The sequence below is a fragment of the Salarias fasciatus genome, chromosome 19, assembly GCF_902148845.1.
Source record: "Salarias fasciatus chromosome 19, fSalaFa1.1, whole genome shotgun sequence".
NCBI lineage: Eukaryota > Metazoa > Chordata > Actinopteri > Blenniiformes > Blenniidae > Salarias > Salarias fasciatus.
Genome location: NC_043763.1, coordinates 4744694 through 4762452, shown reverse-complemented (window position 1 = coordinate 4762452; position 17759 = coordinate 4744694). Strand labels below are relative to the sequence as shown.

The 17759-nt window shown below is 46.2% G+C and overlaps 2 protein-coding genes across 2 annotated transcripts; one reads left to right on the top strand and one right to left on the bottom strand.

Annotated features, from left to right (window-relative positions):
• Positions 1–1689: 1689 nt before the first annotated feature.
• On the bottom strand, positions 1690–6060 carry LOC115407101 (olfactomedin-4-like). The gene is made up of 5 exons (XM_030117463.1): positions 5968–6060; positions 3471–3638; positions 3182–3394; positions 2965–3112; positions 1690–2492 (listed from the first exon to the last, which is right to left on the bottom strand). The coding sequence occupies exons 1-5, from the start codon at positions 6058–6060 to the stop codon at positions 1690–1692; spliced, it is 1425 nt and encodes a 474-aa protein (XP_029973323.1).
• A 2205-nt stretch (positions 6061–8265) lies between these two features.
• On the top strand, positions 8266–9953 carry LOC115406908 (olfactomedin-4-like). The gene is made up of 5 exons (XM_030117177.1): positions 8266–8325; positions 8402–8569; positions 8652–8858; positions 8940–9081; positions 9166–9953. The coding sequence occupies exons 1-5, from the start codon at positions 8266–8268 to the stop codon at positions 9951–9953; spliced, it is 1365 nt and encodes a 454-aa protein (XP_029973037.1).
• The last annotated feature ends 7806 nt before the right edge of the window (positions 9954–17759 follow it).

Here is a 17759-nt window from a genome sequence, read left to right as displayed (position 1 = left end):
TCCTGGTGTGTCGTGTTGGTTCCTTGTGGGTCTGTCTGCGTGCTTCCATGTTCCTGCCTGCACCTCAGCTCAGCTTTCCTGAATCCTGCGTTCCTGTATCCCTGCGTTCCTGTTACCCGCAATAAAAGGACTTTGAATTCCACCTGGCTGCCTGAGCATGGGTCCTTCCACCTCGCACTGTGACATTTCCGTTTAGTAGTGTGAATATGAAAGAGAAATATCCATGGCAGACAGGGTTGAGGATCAGCACCTCCAAATCCAAGGCCATGGTCGTCGACCGGAAGAAGGTGGTCTGTTCCCTCCAGGTCGGCGGCGAGATCCCAACTCAAATGAAGGAGTTCAAGTATCTTGGGGTTTTGTTTATGAGTTGGGGAAGAAAGCTGAGCCGAAAGACGAAGCTCTTGATTTACCGGTCAATTTTCGCTCCTACCCTCAGCTACGGTCATGAGCTTTGGGTCATGACGGAAAGGACAAGATCCCGGATACAAGCTGCTGAAATGAGCTTCCTCCGTAGAGATGGAGTGAGGAGCTCAGTCACCAGGGAGGAGCTCGGAGTAGAGCCGCTACTCCTCCACATCCAGAGGAGCCAGCTGAGGTGGCTCGGGCACCTTTTTAGGATGCCTCCTGGACGCCTCCCTGGGGAGGTGTTCCGGGCCTGTCCCACCGGGAGGAGACCCCGGGGAAGACCCAGGACACGTTGGAGAGACTACGTATCTCGGCTGGCCTGGGAATGCCTGGGGATCCTCCAGGAAGTGCCGGAAGAAGAGGCTGGAGTTAGGGAAGTCTGGGCATCCCTGCTGAGACTGCTGCCTCCGCGACTTGGCCCTGGACAAGCGGTTGAAAATGGATGGATGGATGGATGGAACATCCATGGCGTACTTCATTGGATCCACCTGAACATCCAGTGTTGCTAAGCATCATCTAAAGCTAATGTGGAAGTTAACACATATATGATGATGCATATAAATCAATATAGTTATACCTTGCTATAGGTATCGCCTGATGCCACGAATACCAATACCTATGAATGTGTGTTAATCAATACAATCCCCTGATGTGCACTCACACTAATACATGCACAAATACATACTTTAGGAATAATTATGAACTTTCATACATATATTCAACAAAAACATATTAGAAATCCAAATGTGTGCTGTTGGAATGGAATGGGATGCTGAAGTCCTCATGCAGTCCAGTTTTATCTTGAGTGGGCCAAACCAAAACAATGCCATAGAAAAACCTTTAAGTTTAAATTGTAAGTTGTAACAATTGCTAAGGAAAACAGCTAAAATCTCAACATAAAAAGAACATTTCAAGACCAACCTTCTGGTGTAAAAAGACAGTGAAATGTCCAAAAAAAATGTCTCATATAGCCATTGCATTGAGAGTGTTTATACAAACATAACCTGACAGTATTAAATTGAGGCAGGATATTAGCCAGATTTCATGACAGCCTCACTGATATCCAAAAAATTTAAATGACTTTGGATCACACATTCAACACTGAAATATTTCAGTTTTATTAAAAAAACAAAGAAAATCCCACCATCTCTGCAATGCTTCAAATCATTTATTGTTGATCAAAAGACAGGAATGAAACCTTGAAGGTGACAGAAGATGAAAGTTAAAGAAACAATCATAGTTTGATTGACATGAGCTGATGTTTCAACATCTGTGTGAGTGGTGCTACACAGTGGCTTCAGCAGTGTTATTGCCGAACCACACCTGGTAGTTGACATAGTAGCCCTCACTGTACATGTAGAGCTTCTGGTCAGTGGGATTATAGTCCAGGCTGGAGTACTTGTCCAGGAACCTCTCAAAGGGAATACTGATGTAGCTCTCCTGTTTGGTTTTGAGGTCAAATGTATAGAAGATCTCTTCAGTAGTAATATCAACAGTTCTGACTACATACAGAACTCCACACACCACGAAGGCATTGCTCGCACTGGGCTTGTAAACACTTGTCTGTATTTGCTCCTCGACCTCAAAAGACTCCTCATTTATCTTGGCAACAAACAACATTCCTTTGGACTCCTCTGTGGCATAGATCAACCACAGACCGCTCTCATCAGCTGCAAAGTCAAAGTACTGATTGGGATAAAGAGAGTAGGAGATTGGCCCCGCCCCTGGAATATCTTTGGTCTCATATATCATGCTCGTGAAATTCAACTTGGCCACACCAAAACGGCTGTTGGTGTCATAATACAGGGTGTTAGCACGGATTATGTAATTGTTCCCTGAAGTATGGTAGTTTAACCATTGGTCTAAGAAGTACTTTCTCAAAATGAGGTTCTTGTAGTCGCTGTAAAGCTTAATGCTAGAAACTGAAGTAGAACTAGAGCCAGCGAACCAGTACATGGACTCCCTGCCAGCAAGAGGTTTTGAATCTTTCCCCCAGCCGCCGTATATATATGAAGAACTCAGTTGGGCATTAAGCTGGCTCACGATGGGCTTGCTGACCTTGATGATGCCGCCGTGTTCACACGAGCCTGAAAAGAAAGTGAGAGGAATCCATTGAACTAAAAGAGAATTACAGCTAAAAGGTAAATGGACTTCTGGTACCATGTACATAAATTCTTATTGTATTCATATTCTATTGTTGACACCAGTTGTGGTTTTACTAGGTATCCCACTGAGAAGTGGGTCAATGTTTCCACACATCACTTTTCAATCACATTCACTCATTCACCCATTACAGCAGCCTATGAAACTGCCAACGGTAGACTTGGCAGCATGCCACACGACTAAGGATATGTGAAAACTCAAAACTGATGTTTGCATCAAAGATAATTGGTTCAGTGTAAATAGACATCATTTTCAAATGGTTCCCGTATGAACCCAAAACTTTTCTGAGACACAAACAACAAATGGATGCATTTTCATTTGAACTGTCATGTAAACAGGGCCTAACTGAGACAGTAAAATAAGTTGCAACTCGAATAAAAGAGTGACTGTTCTTACCGATGTCGGGGTGGAAAATTTCCTGGTATCGATCCTCACACTCTGCCAGCTGCAGCGCCACCTCGATGTAATCTCGACGGGCCGCCAAAACCCGGTTTTTATCATAGGTCTCCTCCAGCCTGTCCAGAGTTTCCACCGCCACTGTGGTCTGCAAGAGGAGACATGCTTCATAGTTGTTGACGGCGGCCTGTAAAGGTCTCTGTCACGGATGACGTACCTGTTGATGCAGGGAGTCAAAGACAGCCGTGGAGCTTTTCATGGAGGCCTGCAGCTCATTGATCAGCGCCTCCACCAGTTTGATCTCCACCTTCACCTCTTCCAGCTCAGCTTCATTGTGGTCACCACGGCTTTTCTCCAAACTCTCAATTGTTGCTGTCAGTTCTGCAATCTTTTCTGCATATTCTGTCACCTTGACTTGGTAGTTCTCCATCTGAAATCACAAGAACACACATTTTTTTAATGTCTTCATATCATGAAAATGCTTCCAATATGCATGGATACTTTACTTTTCCCATCTCCAGGTCCAGACTGTGTGAGATCTCCACCGCCTTCTGCTCGACCATCACCAAATCAGCAGTGGGAAATGTTGAGCCGGGCAGGAAGGCATCACAGGAGCACTGGTGTCCATCTCCTGCTGCAGTCCTGCTGCCGTCCTCCCTCTGGATGCCGACACGCTGCGAGAAAGAGTCAGATGAACCGAAGTGGGCAGACCTCTTGTTAGGGTCGAGCTTCAAAGACTGAAGATGAATGGATTGATCTGAGTCGTGTCATACATACCCCCCAGGCCAGCGTAGAGCTCACCAGAGCCAAGAAATACAGAGTGCTGATCATTCTGCCTCGGTCAGTCTGACTATGATTGGGATAGCTGGATCATCACTACTTATATAGCATTTTTTCAGGATGTTGCAAGAGGCAGCACCTGTCCTCGTTCACAAGACACCTGTCCCGTTCTCACATTTACTGTCATCTCCAGGAACCAGCAATTTAATATCAAGATGTTTGTTTACGATTATTCATAAGGATTTAAGAGTGGGTGTGTTCCAGGATCTGCAGTCTGAGAGAGTTCACAGATGTTATGATACAGTGTGTTTCTGCCGATGGTCGACCTCACTGAATAACACGCTGGCTGAGGAGTGACTGACATGTCCACACCAGGTAAAAACAGCATTTTGGACTTCAGGGCATCAAGTTAAAGATCTGGAGTTTGTTTTAAATCCATTTTAGTTTGATGATGATCGTGATTGATTGGCACACATCACACCAATTGGGGATTACTCTTCAGATAAAACCCGTAAGCCACCTAAACATTAGTATATGGTCACCATATTTAAAGATGGCCGCCACTGAGCATCAGTGACAGGAGAAACGGCGTTAAAGTAAATGGCAATACGGACGGCATTAGTATTTCTAGTTGTTGTAGGATTTTTAGTTAAAAGCGTGAAACAGGAGAATATTCATCATAAACACACACACACACACACACACACACACGTCACATGTCAAATGTAACATGGACCGCTAATTTAGCAGAATACAATGATTCCAGGAGTAATAAATGGTAGAAAGAAGCCAGTGTGTTTCCACATTTGGTTTATAAGTAGTTAACAATAGATAATTTGACATCAAAATGGTTCAAATAGGACAAGTGTTTTGATTTTACTGTGAAGTGCAGTATTTCTGAATACTCATTGGTGGCCATCTTGAAAAATGGCTGCTGCCTTGATTTTTTAGGTGGCTAATGGGTTTTATCAAAAGAGCAATCCCCATGAAGTATGTGTGCCAGTTTTGATTCTCCTGAAATTTGCAGTTATCTGCTCTGCTGTTACACTTTATGGGGGATTTCAAAATGTGTTCTTTGTTTTGCTTCATAACAAAATGGTTCACATTGAAAAAAACAAACAAAAAAAAAAAAAAACACCATGAACATCACAGTGAGATGTCAACAAGCGTATCAACAAGCTGAAGAATAATTTTCACCATTACAATATGGTTTAGACAGGGGCGGAGCAGGGGTCCCAGGTCAGGCTGGGCAAAGCATTTCTCCATGGGCCCTTGTGGCCAAAACATCCCCATTAAATTATAATCGCTTAAAAAAAAAAAAAATGCCGCAGATCAACCCCTCTGATACAACCACAGCAAGCAGGTGCAAACGGTCAGAAGGATTCAAATAAGTTTTCAGCACCATGGATTTTGCCAGTCATTATGTCAAACGCAATTATAAGCCTAATGCAGCCTCCTCCAGCGATCCCCCTCAAAATCTCCCCGGCGCCCCGGGAAGTTTTGTTTGCTCCCCTGCTGGGCTTCCTAGTCGCGCACACGGCCGCTGCACCGACCACGGTGGACTACCGTCCAATCCCCCTCTTCCCACATCTTTCACACCTGTCTGCAGTCGCTCGACGTTTCGACCAGGTACGGTCTTCCTCAGGCACAAAGGTCGCAAAATTAAAATAGATGAGTGATCAATTGCTTCCCGGCACAAATCGGCTTCTCACAAACGAGCTTCTTTCTCATCAGAGAACGGAGCAGAAAGTACAGGCTACACCTCCGACAAAAGTGAACAACAGACAACATGGGCGCGCACGTCCCCCGCCTGCTCCACTGTTGGGTTTAGATCAGGGGTGTGGGCCAGAATCCAGCCTGATCAAACGCCAAGCAAAAAGTTAAAAAATATACATCAAAGAAAACATTGATCGTTGTACAGGTATCTCAAGAGTAGCCAACACAACATAACACTCAGACCGGAGTGGAGATATCAGCAATAATACCATGAAAACGAGCTACCTTGTTGCTGTCAAACTGACTTCAATGTCAGGATCCTGGTCTGGCAGGGAGAAGGCAGTCTCGGGATGTGTTCGAAACCGCATACTACTACTCATACTAACTTATTGAGTATGCAGTGCGCTTACACTCGCAGTATGCGATTTTGAGTATGCGAGAAGTTCCCAGATGCATACTGCATTCGCCAGAAATGTTGAGTCTGGGTCCGGCCCCGGAGGATGTGACAAACTCTGCGCTCGTCGGCGGCCCGGTCCCGCTGCCGAACGGGTCGGCGAGGAGTCGGTCCGAGTGGCGGGGGCGGCCGGCGACGTGATCCATGGTCTCCCACTGCCAAAGCCCGACCGGGCCTGGAGGCTGGGCCGCTGGGTGGGGGGACCCGACTGCCACGGCCACGGCGCTGAGCGCCGTGCCGGGCGGGGGGCCCCCGTGGCGGGTCCGGGGTTCCTGTGTGCTCTGCTTCTCTCCTGCTTCTCTGACTCCTCCTGCTGGAGCCGCTGGCTCACATATCGCCGAATTTGTCCGAGCAAAATCATAAACGGCTGGCATTTGGACAAAGAAACAACACAGTCGGCCTCTAAACGACCACTTTGACGCCTAATTTTAAAAAAAATCTCGATGAAGTTGTATATTTGAAGAGTTTAGAGCCAAAGTGAAATCAGCTTCAGCAGGTCGATTTCGGCTCGGGGAGGAGTGCAATGCATTGTGGGTTATTATTGAGACTTGAGCAGAAAACTGAAGAAAAGAGTAATTAAAAATGCTCGAAACGTTGAAGTCTCTGCACAAGATCTTTAATTCAGTAGAAAGTTGATCAGACAGGGAGATAACCTAAATGCCAGCAATAAAAGAAAAACAGGAGTCCTGGACCATGTCCGTGAGATCTGACAGCATCAGAGTCAACAGCAGAAAATGGCACCGATCTCTCCTCTGCTTGGGAAGTTATACTGTTGGGTTTGCATATGATTGATAGTTACATTCTGATAACACTCTGACTGTCACAGGGTTGTTTTTCTCGAAGACCAACGGACAGTAATTGTTTCATGAAGGTCACACGTACTTTGAAGGAAATAATCAGGTCTTTTCTCATGAGAAAAATAGTAAGTCAGTTGGAAGAGGGTCGGAAGTATGAACTACTCCTTGCTTTGACCCTGGCCGGCCTCGAGCAGCTTCAGGATGCACAGAGAGCTTTCAGTTACAATCTGCTGTACTTGAGGCCTTAGAATCATGAGACAATCATAGGATGCATACAAGAATAATAATAACATAGTCAACAGTTGAATTAGTACATGTTCATTAAATGTGAATAAAATTGTATATAGGTGAATCATAGCATAATGATTTAGAATGTGACTAATACACTGGATACATGAGTGATCACAGCATAGCGATTAGAATGTAAATGTATTATACGACATTATGAAGTATGCTGTAGTGTAAACGCTTTGCATACTGTCTGATGTACTGAGTAAGCAGGATGCAGGATGGATAGTATGAGTATGGAAGGATGTAGTAGGCAGTATGCGGTTTCGAACACAGCCTCAGTCTCCCTGGGCCCTGCTGAGTACTGATTGCATTCACCTGGAGACTGCCACTCCACCTGCCTATATAAACCTCCCCCTGCCACCTGCTCCTTGCCACATCGTTACCCTTACCAGACTCCCTTGCTGCTGCAGAGGGATTCGGCTGCTCTGCCAAGCAGCGATTAGGTTTTTGTCTAGTTTTGCCTTTTCTCACCTTGTCTTGCCACGCCACGCCATGACGTCATCTTGAAAGTCACGCCACGACCTTGCCTCGGTCACACCAGGACCTCGTCTCGCCGCGGCCTCGCCACGAGCCAACCTGTGACACTGCTGCCAGGCCGCAGCCCTCGTGGTTATCTTCACTGAATAAACCTGTTCAGTCATCAATCCTGCTTTTGTCTCTCTGTAAGTTGGTCTGACTGCACACCGACCATGACATTCAATGCCACGCTGGCAGGGTGACTTTGTAAAAACATCCATCATGCAACAGCTACAGGAGAAATTTTTGGGAACTTCACTGTATTGTGCCCCGGATGGTTTCATTAAAACTGGCCTTATGTAGAGATTGTACTACTTTTCCTAAAAAATTGTTTGATATTATTGCTAGTGGTATTTCACCAGTCTGGCCCACTCAAGATGACGCTGGACTGTATGTGGCTCCTGAAGTAAAGTCACGATTTACATGGAACAGATGATTTGAACTGAAGTCATCTGTCGATCTCACTCTAGGATTATAAATGTAATAAAAGTATTCCCAGACATCACTGCACATGTTCCACTTCCCATCCACACCTTGTGTTCACGTCAAACTGTTTGATAGACTCGTCTGTGTTGATGATGAGCAAACATCAACGGTATCTGTTTATGGATCGACATTTATTCAGGGGCTGAACTTGAGTAATAACTATGTGAATCAGAAAAGGTGTCTGTGATGATCTGATAAGAGACATCTTTAAAAGCCTCCTCACTGACAGAGAGAATAGACACTGGAGAGGAGAGCTGAGACATGATGTTGCCACTGCTGCTGCTGCTCCCAGCAGTCCTCAGTCTGACTGCGGCCTGGATTGTAAGTGTCTCTTAGTTTTCATTTGTTAAAACATGCAAATTCATTGTCTTGATTTGATTTGTTCTCCCCTTCCTAGCCCGTGCAGGATTGGGAGTCAGGCAATGTGACCACATCAGTGGGGGAGTCTGGTCAGTGCGTTTGTGAAGTCTTTCTGCCTGACACCAGCTTCCCAGCCGACCGTGTGGAGAGTGTGCAAGAAGACAGCAAGGATTTGCTCCTGGAAGTGGAAAATCAGAAGAACAAGGTGAAATCAGGAAAATGGCGGAAGCTGTGACCATTCTCTCTGTGTTGATGCTCCTTCATCCTCCTGTCTTTGTTGGGTTTAGGTGGTGAGCTTTGAGGGGAAGCTGAAGGACTATCTGAATGAGCTGAGCGATCTGACTGAGAGACTGGATTCGCTGCAGAATACTCGATACCTCAAACTGGACTTTGAGCTGCTCAGAATCGAGCTCAGAGAGTTTGAAAGTCTGGTCAATCAGCTCCACCTGTCCTTCAACTCCTCTTCACCCATGATCGAGAGCCTGTACACTGAGGTGGGACGCCGCCTTCACCGCTGACTGACCCTTCTTTGCTACGGTGCTGCATTTTCTTTCAGCTCTCTTTTCCCTCCCCAGATCCAGAACATGACGAGCACCGTGAACCTGCTGGAGAGTTACGACAAGAGCAACCTGGAACTGATCCGCAAGAGTTTTGCTGAGCTGCAGGAGAAGCTGGAGGAGTGCCAGAGGGAGCAAGATGTCAACACACCAGATATTGGTGAGACAGCCACCCGAGAAAGTGGACAACAGTGACCTCTTCAGACACTCTCAGTCATTCCTCCATGTTTTTTTCTTTCTTCAGGTAACTGTAATCACACGGGAATCCTGAGCATCAGCAAACCAAAGGTGGTCCAGGTCAATGGTGATCTGAGTTCAACCTATGTGTACGGATGCTGGGGAAAAGACTCCAAACCTGATCCTGGTTATGAGTCCATGTATTTCTATGGTGGATACAGCAGCACTAACTATGGAAACTACTACCAATTATACTCTGACTATGAGAAGCTGATTCTGAGGTCTTATTTTAAACGCTATAGCTTAAGCTACGATGAAGGTAACAATCACATTGTTCGCGGTAATGCCATGTATTACCAGGCATATTCACCTCTTAGGATGGGCAAAGTGAATCTGACTAGCCTCCAGTCTGAGTACCGGGTTATTACTGAAGCAAGTGAGAGGTTCTCCTACAGCTTCATAAACGATCAACACCTGGACTTTGCAGCAGATGAGAAAGGATTGTGGGTGATCTATGCCTCAGAGCAGAGCAACGGTAAACTCATCGTTGGAAAGATCAATGAGAACTTTCTGGACATTGAGGAACGGCACACCACCAGCGTGTTCAAGGTGCATGCAACCAATGCTTTCATGGCATGTGGAGTCTTGTACGTCACCAGGTCGGTGGATCTCACCACTGATGAGATCTTCTATGCATATGACACCGAGACGAGCGAGGAGAAGAACCTCAACGTCCCCTTCCAGAAGTTCCGGGACCAGTATTCCTATCTGGATTACAATCCCACTGATCAGAAGCTCTACATGTACAACTCCGGCTACTATGTGTCTTATGACGTGAGATTTAACAAAGAGTGATTCCCTCTCACTGCGATCATCTGTATTGTGATTGATACACTTGATCTGATTTTCTCCTTTCTGTCCCTGGGGCTGTATGAAGCACTGCATGGCAGTAGAAAGCCTTTCTGATGTCGTTTCTTGAATAAAATCAAACTCAAGCATTCAAATTACTTGTCATGTCTTATTTTAACAAGTGGAAAAGAAACACTGAAGCACTTGCGAGGTGGGGCTCTGGATAGGTTAAATAATGGAAAAGTTTGACCTGGTTGAAGTTTACTGGTAACAAAAGGGATCTGACCGGGTGTGAGCACACTTGACAAGGACACCAGACAGGATGTTGCTCTAATAAGTTGTATTAAAACCAGTTCAGCCCACAAATAAAATTCAGTTAATTAAAAGGTCAATAAAATAATTGGGCAATATAAATATCAAAAAAATAGTAAAATGCCGGTCTCAAAGCTCCGAACAGTTCTATGCTGCTCCTGGGATCTGGTCCAGGGATCCCTCGGTCACGTGTGCCAGGTCCCACCGAAGGCGGCGTCTTCCTCCGCTCCGGTGCGTGTGTTTGTATGATGTCACACACCCGTTCGCTCGCCCCGCTCCCTCCGGCCTCGGTCTGCACACTGGAACCCTACGTGGAACAGAGCTGCGGCAGTGACTTGATCTCAACGCCTATGCTCTCGGCGTAGCTCGTCCGACCAGGGGTCTATTTCTTTTTTTTTTTTTTTTTTTTTTTTCCCTTGTCCTGTTCGGTAGCTGGGGCGTGCAATATTGTATGATTGTAGCCTTTTACTATCCGAACAGATTTTAATATTAGCAGCAGGAGGAGACTGAGTCTCCTCCTGCTGCTGCCTTTATTTAAAGCTGGCATCCGGCATGGCTACCGGACAGGACCGGGACGGAAATGCTCAGAGAGCAGGGACAGAAAGAGAGAAAGATAAAGAGAGGGAGAACGGAAGGGGGGGGGGGGGGGGGGGGGGGGGCACACAACCTATGTACAAAGTCACAATACAAAACAGTGTTGTCGACGCACCACACACAACCTAGAACAATCCCAAACCCCCAATCTAGACAACACCAAAACAGAGCCGACAACCAACACAGAAAATTACAGAACCATACATACATTTTTTTTTCTTCTTTTTTTCCAAACCATATTAATGAACAGAACAGGCCACAAAAATAAAAGGAGGTGTAGGGGAGGAGGGAACTGCAAGGACACCACAAACCGTATTTTTTTTTTTTTTTTTTTTTTTGAGTATAGCGAGTCGTAACTAGTAGTAAACGAGGGGCGTGCATCAAGAGAGGTCTGCTACAGATCACCATTAATCTAACCACCACAAGAAGACAAGGCAACCCAGTATGTAAAGAGTGATTAAAGATCAACGTGATCATGTGAATATGATGGTGACAGTGATGGTGATAGTGATCATGCATATATGACCTCTGACCTCTGAGAAGGCCAGAAGCAGGCCAGAGAGGCCCTCAGAGCCCAGACAGCCGGCGGACATCACAGAGCCCGGATCCAAGCCGCCCCCCCAGGCAGACGCCCACGCTCCGGTCCAGAAACGGGGCAGAGGAAAGCCCCGGCCGGGGACCCCGGCAGTCCCGGGGCCCGGGCCCCGCGGAGCCACGACCGGCAGGAGCCGGTCCACCCCGGACGCCGGACGCCCGGGGCGGGCAGGGCCGAGAGCCCAAGGCCCAAGAGCCCAGGAGCCAACCCCCCACCCAGGCGAAGAGCTATGACCCACCCGGGAGAACCAGCCCACACGGGCGGCTACCCGCCCCGGGCCAGTACACCCCCCAGCGCTCCGGCCACGCACCCCGAGATCCAGGGCATCACCCCCCCCCCCACCCCACCCCACCCCACCCCATCTCCCACCCCACCACCCCCACCCGGAACCCACCCCCCCGCCCGTCCACCGCCCGGCCCACCCCTCCCACCCACCCCCTGTCCTCTCCCGCCTCACTCCCCCCCGCCCCAACCCAACACTCATACCCACTCACTCATACTGACACACACACATGCACACACGCACACACACAATCACTCATCCCTAAACCAAACGCACACACACACACACTCACATTCCAACACACTCACACCCTCTCACGCACACGCTAGCAAGCACGCGCACGCGCACGCACACGCACACGCACACACACACACACACACACACACACACACACACACACACACACACACACACACACAGAATATCATTAAATATTATTACTTGGAAACTGTTTGAATGGTCACCAATTAAGGTATTCCATTTAGCTGTAATGCCGCGGGGGAGAAGCGCACATGGCAGCAGCTAAAGATGAAATATAAAAACATTGTTCAAACAGGTAAGACCTCGACATTATCTCATTGAGGTACATCATTTTAAGCATGTTCAACATTGTAAAGTAGCATAAATACTAAGTGGCTGATGGACTGTGCAGTTGTTTTATGTCGCACATCTATATCATGTCATGTTAAATAATTTATCCTATTGTAACTAACAGCCAACAGAAAAAAAGCCCAGGCCCATGAAACCGGTGGGGGTCCCGCACCACCACCTTTAACGGAGGCAGAGGAGCTGGCCCTAGGCCAGAATGTGGGAAGATCAGCAGCTGAGGGAATCCCTGAAGGGAGCTCATCCACTGAGGGCACCCCCCAAGACACAAGTGGGTTTATAAAATGTGTGAGAACAAATGTGAAAGAACAGCAGTATCTGGACCTCCAGATGAAGAAGACGAAATTGGAAATTGAGATACTGGAGCACAAGTTGCAGGTGGGTTCATGGTCACAGGTGAATTATGTTCACCATTGGAACATGAACTAAACCCTTTATTTATTTATTTATTTATTGGAGGAAATAAAGGGAACACAATTTAAAATGTGTTATGTCTTTTATTTGCTGTGGTGGTAATGATGGTGGTGATTTAAACTCCTCAGTGCCCTGCATCTCCAGTGTTATATATAAAAAAAAATCCCATTTCTGAAGAACTGCAGCGCAACACAATATCTGCTGGGATGTGAGTGCGTGACTACGTTTGGTTATGTTACAAATGTATGGACGGATATTGTGAATGTAGTGTATGGATTGAGACGTGAAGCGGTACCGTTCAAAAAGATAACTGTCCGGAAACGTCAAAACATCGATGCGCGGTCTGTAAATAATCTCCCGACAAATATTCAATTCATGCTGCAGTAATGCCAACATGCCATTTTGACAGCTACACAAAAACTCACCAGCTGACTGAATGAATGAGGAAATGGAACAGCATGTGTGTCTGAAAGGGGGCGGAGCCAGAGAGAAACTTCAGGGTTGACTGAGAAAAACCTATACCTAAAACCTATATTGAAGGAATATCTTACAAACTGCACTGAAATGCAGATAAGGAGAACAATGTAAAAATAGGGGACATGTTGAACCTGACATGAGCACTCTCTTTACAAAGTATATACACAGCTGGTGTAAATACACCCAAATACATATAATAATAATTAGAAAGAATTTTTCTTTTTGGCAATGTAAATATGAAAGAGCCATGACAGCATGAGTCTTATTATGACGCTGTCTATCTGTCTATCTATCTATCTGTCTATCTATCTATCTATCTATCTATCTATCTATCTATCTATCTATCTATCTATCTATGTATGTCTCTCCTGCCCGTACTCAGCATAGATATTTCTCTATACTATGGCAGCAACCTGGTTATGGCGCTCCATGTCTGCCTTTCCTGCCAGCATCTTGCCCCCTGCTGTGATGTGCTGTACTGTTTCAGGGGCTTCCTGTCACAGTCTGCTCCTGGGGTCTTGTCTAGTGTGATCCACCCCGGCCTCTATTGGTCTTGTGTTTAGGACGTGTTCTTGTGCAGCCATGATCACAGCCTCTGTGCTTCAGTCCTGCCTTTTCCAAGTGTTGGTATGTTCTCTCTTTGTCAGCCACCTCTTCAATTTGTCGGTGGTACATGCCGTGTAGGGGTTTGTCTTTCCATGATCCCACCTCTGGCTCCTCTTTCTCACAGGGTTTCCCTTGTCTGAAGGATTCACTTAGCAAGTTGTCACTGGGGGCCATTTTCTGGAGGTATTCTTGGAGGGACGATGTTTCCTCCTGGATGGTGGCTTTGACACTCACCAGTCCTCAGCCTCCCTCAATGCGCTTCGTGTGCAGCTTCAGGATACTGGACTTTGGGTGGAACCCTCCATGCATTGTGAGGAGTTTCCTTGTCTTGATGTCGGTAACTCGCATCTCATCCAGTGGCCAGGATATGATTCCAGCTGATTACTGGTAGTTCATACATGTTAATGGCCTGGATTTTATTCTTGCCATTCAGCTGACTGTTCAGGACCTGTCTCACCCTCTGAAGGCATCTGGCTGTGGCTGACCTCCTGACCTCCGGGCTGCTTCATTGTGGTTGCCATTTGCCTGTGGTATCCCCAGGTATTTGTAGCTGTCTTCCACATGTCTGATGTTGCCTTCAGGTAGTTCAACCGATTCAGCAGTGATGACCTTCAATCTCCTTGATACCATCCGCCCACAATGATCTAGTCCGAATGACATCCCGATGTCATTGCTGTATATCCTGGTGAGGTGAATCAGGGAGTCGATGTCCCGCTAACTCTTGGCATACAGCTTGATGTCGTCCTTGTAGAAGTGACTGATGATTGTTCCACTGCGAGTCGGTACCTGCATCTGTATTTGGTGATGATCTGGCTGAGAGGGTTCAGGCCTATGCAGAACAGCAGTGGGTACAGAGCGTCTCCTTGGTATATACCACATTTGATGCTCACCTCAGCCTCTGGCTTCCAGTGAGCTTCCAGAGTTGTCTTCCATAGCCTCATTGAGCTTCCCAGAAAGGTTTTCAGTTCCCTGTTTATATTGTACAGTTTCAGGCATTCCAGTGTCCATGAGTGGGGCACAGAGTCATGGGCTTTCTTTCAATCAATCCAGGAATCAATACGGTGAAGAAATAAAGGAATTAGACAGTTAGAACATATAATTGAAAACGACCACTTTCTATGATTTAATACTCTGACTTCACAATATGGAATCTGCAGCACAGCATTTTTAAAATATCATCAACCTGAATCTACTATAGATAAAAAATACACCCTCAACCAATTCCACTGGCAGCAACCTCTCTGGGTCAAACAACTCTCAAACCTTAGTTCCCCAAAGTTGTTATGAAAGATATATAGAATATTATCAAAGCCAGAAGATACAATCTTCCTTCCAACTTCAAAATGGGAAGCTAACCTATCCAATAGGTGATACCCTGGATCTCAGGGTACGTGGCTGGAGCGCTGGGGTGGGGGGGCGCTGGCCTGGGGTGGGTGGGCCAGTTCTCCTGGGTATGGTCACGGCCCTCTGCCTGGGTGGGGGTGGGGGGTTTGCTCTTGGGCTCCTGGGCCCTGGGCTCTTGGCTCTGCCTGCTCTAGGCGTCTGGTGCCCGGTGGGGCCGGCACCTGTCGATCTTGGCTCCCTGGGACCCGGGACCTGTGGCCGCCAGGGGTCCCGGCTGGGGCCTTCCTCTGCCCTCTTCTGGACCGGTGAAAGGACGTCTTGCCTGGAGAAGTGGCTTGGATCTGGGCTCTGGGATGGCCGCTGGTCATCTGGGCCCCGAGGGCCTCTCTGGCCTGCTTCTGGTCTTCTCAGGGGTCAGGGGTCATATATGCATGATCACTATCACATTTGCATGATCACACTGATCTTTAATCTCTCTTCACATTCTGCATGTGGACTCGGTTACCTTGTGTTCTTGTGGTGGGTTACACTAATGGTGATCTGTAGTAGGCCTCTCCTGATGCTCTGGTGTAATTTCATACCTGGATCCACAGCTTCTCTCCCCAGTTTACTACCAGCTATATTCTCCAACAAAAGGATTCCTTCTGTCATATTTTTATGCAGGTGCAGTAGCTGGTCATCTGGAGTGTCGATATTAATTAAAGACCGTTCTATCTTTGTACTCTCTTCCTTCTTTTCGCCCCCTTTTGTTCCTGTTTGCTCGTTTGTTCACTTGTTTGTTTCTTTTACTTTCTGTCCCCCTGTCAGGTCCAGCAATAGCATGTATCAGTACTCAAAATGAATAAAATAAATTAAATTTTTTTAAAAAAAAGCATCTTAACAAGAGGAGCTTGATACTGAGAAGCTCCTCTTGGAAGAGCAAATCTGTCGGGCACATAACAACAGTCAGACCTCCTTTCTGCTGCTTCCATGCTGGACAGGACAGGATAAAAAAAAAAGTGGTCACTCCAGGAAGTGTACAGGTTGGTGCTTCTGCTCTTACAGTCTTGTGCAGTCGCCCTGTCGACCAGTAACTGGTGCTCGGCTCCTCTGCTGTTATTTCCAATTCCTTTCTGGGCTCTGCTCATGTATTGCTCCATGAGCCTGTTTATCTTAGCCGCCAGGATGCCAGATAGGAGCTTCCATATTGTGCTGAGGCAGGTTATAGGTTGATAGTTGGATGGTATTGTTGTCCTTCAGTTGTCCTTCATAATGATGACTGTTTGAATGAGAGTTACTTAAAATATATGTGACAAATGTGTCTAAAAGAATGTGATGAACACATCTGGCTTGATGAGAATGATAAAAATCATGACCATCCACAGAATGGGTCTGAAACCTTTTAATGAAAGGTTTAAATCATTTATCAATATTTTATCACTGAGGAAAAAAAAAATTTCTGTCAAATCTGATCATGTATAACAAAGTAACCAACACAGAGATGCCAGCACTGGAGTCATGGAGTCACATTTACTAACTCTGGTAAAAACTTTCTGCAGACCTCAAAAACCCTTTTGAGGCTTCTGACAAGAGGATATAATGGAAGTTTTTGTGAGAGGTGAGAATGAGTTAAAACCAGCATGAATGAATCCTCAAATGGAGAAAGAAAAAATGGTTGTACCACATGACAGCATTTATTTGAGGCTGGGATGAAAAACGCATCCAGATTATTGCCTTTATCTAATCACTCAGGTTGAGACAGTGAAAGGTGCCTAAAGGAGTTTGCACGTTTTATGCGAAAAAGCGCCCCCTGCAGGCCTTGGGCGTAATGCAGCTTAGTAAAAAACTCGTGCCTGTGGCTCGCGTGCACGGAAGAGGAGAATTCCTGCCTCGCTCATTTAGTCGCGCTCAAGTAAAATTTAACTTTCTTTTACCTGGTGGAGTCTGTCCTGGAGCTGTGGCAGGGCTGGAAGCCAGTCTTTTCTTACTTTCTGGAAGATCCTGCTCAGTTGTTGCTCACTAAGCATCTGGCGGAGTAATGGTGGACAAAACGAAACTCAAGGAGCCGGAGCGCGCATTACATCATTCCTTTCAAATTCTCCCCAAAAAAACTCTGGTGCCGGACCGGCCCTGCAACTTTCAAGTGACAATTTAGCGCTGTTAGAGGTACTTGTAATGAATATGTCAGGGCACATTGTACACATCATTAAAAATGTGGAACATATTTATGGTGGAAAATAAGTATTTTTCAAGTTGAAAAACTCCTTAATGCACCTTTAAGTTATCATGCACGAGCTGGTCCAACAACACGACTTGTCTGTTAGTCACTGAACAAACTTGATAAACTCATTAAAACTCAACGAGAGGATGACTAAAAGTTGTGGTTTGAGTTGACGCATCAACCTCTGTCAAAGTGAATAGAGTGAGATTTTCAAGCTCAAAGCTGGAAAAAAAGAAAGCATGGATCAACTGTAAATGAACGGCCTGTTGTGAGTCAGATATAATCAACTTTGTCAGTAAGACACAATGAAAAATGTTATTTCCAGTGAGATTAGAGCAACCACTTTCATCATGCTGGATAGAAAAACAGTCTGTACTTATC

Coding starts and splice junctions, on each gene's coding strand:
- LOC115406908 (XM_030117177.1), top strand. CDS start 8,266: ATGATGTTGCCACTGCTGCTGCTGCTCCCAGCAGTCCTCAGTCTGACT. Junction 8,570..8,651: donor TGGAAAATCAGAAGAACAAG/GTGAAATCAGGA, acceptor TGTTGGGTTTAG/GTGGTGAGCTTTGAGGGGAA. Junction 8,859..8,939: donor TCGAGAGCCTGTACACTGAG/GTGGGACGCCGC, acceptor TTCCCTCCCCAG/ATCCAGAACATGACGAGCAC.
- LOC115407101 (XM_030117463.1), bottom strand. CDS start 6,060: ATGGATCACGTCGCCGGCCGCCCCCGCCACTCGGACCGACTCCTCGCC. Junction 3,639..5,967: donor CGCCGACGAGCGCAGAGTTT/GTCACATCCTCC, acceptor TCTTTCTCGCAG/CGTGTCGGCATCCAGAGGGA. Junction 2,493..2,964: donor AATTTTCCACCCCGACATCG/GTAAGAACAGTC, acceptor CTTTCTTTTCAG/GCTCGTGTGAACACGGCGGC.